The sequence below is a fragment of the Apteryx rowi genome, unplaced genomic scaffold (assembly GCF_003343035.1).
Source record: "Apteryx rowi isolate R43461 unplaced genomic scaffold, aptRow1 scaffold_5, whole genome shotgun sequence".
NCBI classification, from domain to species: Eukaryota; Metazoa; Chordata; class Aves; order Apterygiformes; family Apterygidae; genus Apteryx; species Apteryx rowi.
Genome location: NW_020450760.1, coordinates 6,391,410 through 6,399,414, shown reverse-complemented (window position 1 = coordinate 6,399,414; position 8,005 = coordinate 6,391,410). Strand labels below are relative to the sequence as shown.

Sequence of the window (8,005 nt, the reverse complement as noted above, 5' to 3'; positions counted from 1 at the left end):
GCCAGCCCATCCAGCTACATTCTCCTTCTGACCACTGATGGATGCATGTGTGAGAAGTCAACTGCTCACACAGGATATCTAAGGACGTCTAATTGGCAATACCTGGTTGAAAGTCTTCAGGTTGAGGAGCAGATTTGATCTTCCAGCTCTGCTTTGAGCTGAAAGAAACTCTTTCAGGCAGATTTGCTGCTAGATTAATGCTAAAAGTGATAGAATATTTCTGGTGGAGAAAAGAGATCTCTGTCTCTCTTTAAGATAGCTTTTCATATTCCCTGTGTTGACTCCATTAGAAGCTTCAGCCTTCCATGTCCCTGGATTGTTGATCCAACTCTTGCTATCTCATTTTTACTTGCTTATGTGCTTATGGTAAATTACAACCACTTCTGCTTTGTTTGAAGGAATGTTAATCATTTTATCTGCCATTCTGACTGACAGCCACATACAAAGCAGGAGTCTTCCATAATACAAACATCTCTGACTGAATATTGGCAAATCTTAACAAGTCTTTCCTTGGCTTTCATTCAAATAAAAAGAGATWTTCTTTGCTAGCTGAATTTAAAAATATTTTCTTTGTGTCCTCTTTAGCTGGTGTCATGGTCAATACCAACAATTTTTGATAACAGCATGGAATGTAAAAGTTTGGTAAAGAAGAACTTTACACTAAACTGGTACAAATAGAAATAATTCACATCAGGCAGTTTCACATTTTCTTTAATCAGAAATAAGAATCAGAACTCATACATAACTTCACCTAATGTTCAGTGGGGTTAACTATTTTTCCTATGAAGAGTGTGCTGTTTGTAGCTCTATCAAAAATCAGCATGAGGAAGGGATGGTTGAATTCAATGGTTGGAGGAAGAGAAATAGTCATTATTTTGGCAGCAGTTGCTGCTGCGGCCTCAGTACCTCTCTCGTCAACATCCAGCACAGCCTTATGGACAACCTAGGAAGAAAGAAAACACCCACAGTAGTTCTGGACACAGAACAGGTGCCTGAGAGATGAACCAGACTGCTTTTAAAGCAGCCCTGCTTTAAAGGATCTACTGCAGAGGAGTCAGCAGGGGCAGTGGAGAGAGAATTGAGCTTTGTTGTTGTAGTTGTGGCTACCTCAAATGAGAACCAAGACGGATCTACACAAATCTCCTCAGCAAAACAGTTCCAAATGTTTGTCCTCTGTCCCAGAGCTTGGATGGAGGACAGAGGCTCTGCTTGTAAGAGATCATCAGTGAAATCCACCCTGCATTGAAGGGTGGCAAAATACTTTTGAAGTGTTTGAGGGCTAGTCATGCTGTCTGAGACAAATAAGCAGAGAAAAACAGCATGCATTTTGCATTGAGTTAAATGCCTTTATTTGCCGTGTTGCATCTGAGGTAAGGAGTCACCTGAACAGGAAGAAAAGAGATGATTTGGGCACATACCGATAAGCTGCCACTAAAAATGATGCTCTATCGAATTCCAAAAACAGGTTAAGAAAAGAAAAAGAGTCTCTTTATCCAGATTTCATCCTCTAATCTTGAGATTCTCCCTTTTCTACTTGCTGCTCCTCTCACCAGTTCCTCTTCTTTGCCCTGGGGTGTGGGAAGCACTGGCAGTCCCTGTGCCTGGCCCGCACTCCCCTGACTTGCCAGGGTGCTGTGCTCACCAGCCTGCCCTCAGGATCCTGAAACATGTGGGTCTCGGGCACCCCAGCTGCCACCCCCAGCGCTCTTGGTGGCACAGGGTCTCCCACATGGGATGCCAGCTGTGCACTGCCAAAATTAAATCTCTGGGGTGAGAGGGTCTGTGGCCTTCCCAATAACATTAGCTGCTTCTCCTGATGAACAGGTTGATTGCTTTTCCTCTCATTTTTCAGAAGACCTTGGCTGGTAGCATCCTTGGAAAAAAAGATGTGCAGCAAACTAATCTGAACTCCACGCTCACTGAGGGCTGGATTCCTCCTGGGTGTAAATTCACAGACTCATACCAGGGTGAACCTGGTCCCCAGCAGCAGGCAGTCCATGAAGCCAGAAACTGTTTTTGCCCGGTGTTTCTGAACACCTGCCACAAATGGGTTTATGCTGTGTGTTCATGAGAGGACAGGAGAGGGCCTGTGAATGCAGACTTACTTTAGAAACCTTCAGCTCTGGGGCTCCAGTGATGCCAGACAGATCTGCCCGGTCAGTGAACACATCAATAATTCCCATCTTGTTAAGGGTGTTCTTTATCTCATAGCTTCCAGAGATAGAAAATTTGGGGAAGTACAGGCTTATCCTCCTGTTTAAAAGAAAAGAAGCACATATAGTGGTAAGAAAGGTCTTTCATCAAGGTAAATGATAGTGGGAAAACTGTTTAATTCTTATGACTACTAAACCCCAGGATAGTCCTGAACGTACAGTAAATGGTAATCTAATTGCTAGTGCTTCTCACAGAGATACAGACATTATTATTCATAATAATAGCAATATTTATCTGGCATTTTGCTTTAGCAAATCTTGGAGCACTCTGCAGAGGGCAATAACATGAGCCCTCTTTTGCAAGCAGGGAAGATGAGGCACAGAGGCAACAACCCAGAACTTTCAAGGAAGAGGGGACCAGAAGTGGCGTACAGACAGACTCTGCTTGGGGGAAAAATACGACAAACATGAGCACTTCAAAGCAAAGCTTTAGTTCTGGAATGGCCCTGGCATTGCCCCACACGGGTCTGCTTCCAACACCTGCACCTTTGGTCACCTTGTGGAGGCAGTCAGCTGCTCCTGGGGCAAAAAGGGTTTCTGTGCCACCCCTCAGAGTTCCCCTGGGCAGCGTGATCCTCCCCGCAGGTCTCTGGGATGTGCCATGGTGTCTGTGTGCAGGGGCAGCAGGGTGTGAGGGTGCAGGGGGGCAGAGCAGACTGGTGGCAAAAGGGCAGAGAAAGGGATCTGCTGCAGTGGTAAGTGCTGTTTGCGCTTTGCTGCAGTGAGTTGTTTATATTCTCCTTCTAATTTCTCTTCCAGTCGTCTTTCTCCCGCTGGCTGGCCATGATCAAGTCTGCCTTTGCCAGTGAGCAGCAGATGGAGCAGTGATGCCAGCTCCCTTCCCTCCCCATTGCTGCCCCGTCTCTCTCTCTGCAGATTCCGCTGCACTCCTCCACCTTTGCCCAGGTCTTGCTCTAGCTCTGGTGGAGACAAGCTGTCTCTGTAGGATGGGCCTCAGTTTCCCTATCCTGCACTTTATCAACTACTGCATGAGCTCTTTCACCCACACCAGTGCTTGGAGTAACCCTGCGCTGAAGGGTCTGTTTTGCTCGGCTCCAGAGATCAAACTGCATCTTCTGAGTTGCTGCTGATGGTATTTCCACTGTCTCCTGCCTATCGATAGGCTGCTCCTTCTTAGTATGCTTTCTGTTTGCATTTCTCTTTGTGCACTGTCTGGGGATCCTAGGAGCCTAATAGTCCCCTGCTGTAGTAATTACCCTTTAGGTAACTCAAGTCTTCTGCTGTCTCTCCCTGAGATAATTTGGGCTGAACAGCATAGCGGACAGGATCCAAAACTGCTGCTGTAGCCTTTATGCAATGCTGCCCAGTGCATTAGAAGATAACAGGACTAAGTTTATTAACATTGGCATCACCATAATACTAGAATTTAAATTGTCATTTGGTTCTCACAGTCTGTCATATAGAGTTCTTATTTCTATGTTGGTCTTAAAGGAACTTGCACCAAAGATTAATTTAGATGAAGATTTTCCTGATTTTGTAGCTAAGAATTGCATGTTTTTATTTTTCATATTTGAGGTATCACATTCTTAGTTCCTATCTAATTTGCTACAGAATATGCCTTTATTATCTATAGCAGCATTTCTATAACGATGCATCAAGAATCATGGGTGTGAACTGCACAGACTTATTACTGTGAATCAGGGAAGAGCTTGGTAAATTAGGTACATATTGACTTGACATTATTTGTCTACTGGTGCTAAGATCTCCTTCCTCCCAGACAAGCAAGGTCATAAAATGTGTTAGCTGATGTTAGTGTCAATGGTAAGAATTATCAGACCCTCATTAGACCTTTAGAGTTTCAAAAACAAAGTGCCAGAAAATCTGGAAATCCACAATTAATCACTAGCCTGTCCTAATAACCACTGTGTACTGCTGTCCTTGAAAATAAGATATTTGGTTAGGACATATTACATATGTGTGCATTACTACCAACTGTTTAAGTTATGGGTTTTTAGGGTTTAGACATATGTCTGAGCAATGGTGTGTCAGTGACAAACGTGATGTAAAACACAGCTGAAACCTCAGTACTGGAGATTTCCTTTAAAATTGCCACCTTCCCACTCAGTCAATGGACTATTTTAGAAACCCCAATACAGGTTTGCTACTCTGTGCTCCCGCGAGCCCACCAGAAGGTGTCTGCTCTGGCACAGGGGACAAGAAGTCACTCCAACCTTTGCATCAACAACAGAATAGTCAAATACCAGCCAGTCGCAAGATTTTTACAGCTAGGGTGCACAAGCCAAAAATAACCCACTCTSTTCCCAGAATCCAGGTGAGTTTGTAGTGTTTGCATTCCCCTCCCCCAAAAAAWGAAAAAAAAGAAAAGAGACTATAAATCTAGGTGCCGCTGCAGCAGGTTGGCAGATGATTACCTCTGGAAGAGATTTTCTGACCATTCACGGACAGTTTCCTTGACCAGAGCTTGCTCTAGATGCTTCATTTTTCCCTTTTCTGGCAGAACTAGAAATACTGTAGCACTCCCATTGTAATGAAGCCGCACCACGGTGCAAGGCACCTTCTCATCAAAATAGAAGTCAAATATGTCTGTTTGGTGCATCATAGGGACTTTCACAGTTGTTTCCTCATCCACGAAGAACTCTCTTTCTTCAGTGAGCTCTGACGTAAAAGGCTTTTCCCACTTGCCTGATAGAGAGAAGAATGCAACTGAACATCCCATGTCCCATCTCATCATAAATGGAATTTTATATAACAAGTAACATTTACCTATTCCTTCATTTGTTAAATTCAGAATTTTCAAACTTATTTACTTTATTAAAATCTGTATCACAGTACGGCAAGAATCTTACCTGATCAAAATAATGTGTTAGATTCCAATTTCACTTTATTTTTCAGATGTCAGTAATGAAAAAATTAGGCATTTTCTTTGTACTTCTTACCATTATTCAGGTGATCTAAGTGGCCTGTCTTTAAGTCATTTAAGGGCTTACCTGACATTAACTGTGCACTCATATAATGTATACATTTTATTTCTATTGATTTTAATGGTAAGCCTTAATCTGAGGATAAAATTAACCTAGGATCTCACATCTGATTTCTATTGTGTTGGTGTTAACAGCACACCTAAACCACATCAAAAATTCAGTGCTTCCACTTTGTTCCTTAAAACACACTTCCCTGCCCATCACTAGCATCTTCTGCATATAGATATGGTAGTGTGTATACATTTCAAGGACTTCAATAGAAAAAACAAGGAGTATGTAGGCTATAGTAAATTAGACTATTCAACCATGCACTCTTTTAAAGAGGGACATTAAAAGAATTAGGTCATTCATTCGTCTCAGTGTCTTCACTGAAAATTAAAAGAACATGGAGCAACCAGAGTTATAGCTAAACCCTAAAAAGCAAGCTGAGGCTGCACGGGAGGGTGCGTCTCCARGCAGCTCTGCCCTGAGTCCCCAGCAGCAGCAAAGTCCGCTCCCTGGTTGCCTCCTGGGGATGAGAAGGTCCCCGCCTGCTCTCCTGCTCTGTGAAGAGTTGCTGATCTGGCGTGCCAACAATGGAAAGCTGGGCATTGTTTTTCCTGCCCCAGTGAAAAACACTTGAAATTCTCCCCAGAGTAACTTCCAAATGAGGTAGCTGACAGATTAGATCATTTGATAGGATGAATAATGTGAACAAGAACACTGGATGACTTGAATTACCTTTAAAGAAAATGAAGCTTGCCAGAAGCATTACGGTCTGTGGATCTATGTCCTTGACCAAACTGGTAATTTTCTCATGTGTTTTCCTCTCTATATAATCATTGATTTGCTTCTCAGCCTCTGCAGGATTGTTGAAGTCAGCAGTAAAAGTATCCATTTGATAMAGAGCTTTGGCATCATCTGAAAACTTTTTTAGTGGTTTCAGCTTCTCTGTTAGAAATATGACATTTCCCATGTCGAGCTGGACCTCACTCTCAGGATGGCTCAACATGTGGATGAGATGGTGAAAGCCTTCATGTATCTCCTTCTCGTGCATGTCTGTAAGGTTAAAGGCGAGTCCTTCCAGGATCTGAGTCTGAGTGGCTGATCTAGCACCAAAGGCCAGCATTGCAAAGGCAGTGGAGATGCTTACAGGAGAGAAGAAAATGTTCTTATCAGGTGTCTCCAGTCTAAGCTCTTTAAAAAATTGAAATGCAAAGTCGGCATTGTTTGGCACTAGTTTGAGGCAAGTCATCACTTCACCTGCGTGATGTGCACGGTGCTTGGATTCGTTTGGATCATGTCCGTTGTGGTTGGGAGGGAGCTGATCATGGGCAGCAGCGTGAAGCCCAACTAGTAGCAAACACAGGTAAAATGTGGTCTTCATCTTCTCATACTACAGTGCTCTGGAAAAAACGGAGAATCTATTACTAAGGTAAAGATATCAAGTAGCAATAGATATTCTGTCAGTCCCACTGAATAAGAGATTTTTGTAAAACTTTCACTTGTGCTCAATTTCCCCATTCCCCAGCTCTTGCCAGGTGGTTTTGTATTTTCCCAGGCCTCCCAGCAAATCTCCCCCAACTCTCTCTGCCAGCCTCACACTAAACATCTACTTGGGAGCCTGACCGTCAGGCAAAATTTGGCATAGAATAGCTGAATACACAGCACCCTCAGCAGGCCAGAGAAGAGGGAGGACATCCTGTCAGAAAACACACCATTTATTAGACTGGCTAATCACTGGAAGGCTGCAACACCACTGTGCTTTTGACACTAAGGTCTAAGATAATTCCCCAAAAGACCATCATAGAAGTCTGCCTGTTTGAGAGTAAAGGAAAAGAGAGGAAATTCGTGCAAGTAGGCAGCAATCACTAGCTACATCCAAACTGAATTTGTGGATGAGCTCTTAAATAAACTTTTGGTCAGACTGACAAGGCACTCTATTTCAAGAGAGGGCAAGTGGTCTGGCTGCTTTTTAGTAGCAAACCAAACATAAAGCCCTATGTCTCTAAGGAACAGGTACTCTTTCTTTCTGAAAATAAATGATGTAACACTAAGAACCTTGAATAATGTGTTGTCTCTTAGTAGACAAATCAAACCACCGGAACAGGTTCATTTTGAATGCTGCAAAAGGAGTCGATGCCAATAACAAAAACAAGGTCTTATTTTTTAATCAGCTGAACTACTAGTCAAAGGGCAATACTCCTGTCCTAACCTATTGCTCTCAGCTGCTCTCCTTTGCACAGCAGACACTATATAAGCTTTTATGCAGGGAGCTTGGAAATGCAATGTGGATGTGAATGTCCCAGTGGGCCTCATTTCTGGGGCATAAAAATGGTGAGAGATTTTCAAAATGTTTTGGGAGATAACGATCCACATTTGCTAAAAATTGTGCAAGAAGGGCTATATTAAACCAATAATATATTTCTGTTCTGGCATTATTCAACTTGGAAGACAGTCATCAGGAAGAATTATGACCATGGTCCTGCTTTTTCCATAGCATCAGAGGGAGAAATTTGTATTAGTATTTGAATATCCAGTTACAACTGGACCTGCATAAGAATGACAAAATATTTTCGAGCTCTAGCCAAATATTCAAACATTTACATAACTGACATAAGTATTTCTAAAAGGCAGGCCTACTCACATTTTGGTGGCAGTGTTATTGGCAAGTGGAAGAACTGTTAGTGTTCTTGGTAACTACATTTTCAGTTTCTGTGCACAGTAGTTTCAAATTATAATTTTGCCTCCTCCTCTGATTCTGACATTGAAATTATATTTCTCGATATATCTAGCCACTTGTAACTCAACATAAGAGCTCCAGTTCTGAATATTTAAAACCAGCTATCA

At 42.6% G+C, this 8,005-nt stretch overlaps 1 protein-coding gene across 1 annotated transcript; it reads right to left on the bottom strand.

The window, feature by feature from the left end:
* Nucleotides 1-751: 751 nt before the first annotated feature.
* LOC112972719 (alpha-1-antitrypsin-like) lies at nucleotides 752-6,542 on the bottom strand. The gene is made up of 4 exons (XM_026079660.1): nucleotides 5,897-6,542; nucleotides 4,607-4,877; nucleotides 2,106-2,253; nucleotides 752-943 (listed from the first exon to the last, which is right to left on the bottom strand). The coding sequence occupies exons 1-4, from the start codon at nucleotides 6,540-6,542 to the stop codon at nucleotides 752-754; spliced, it is 1,257 nt and encodes a 418-aa protein (XP_025935445.1).
* Between the last annotated feature and the right edge of the window lie 1,463 nt (nucleotides 6,543-8,005).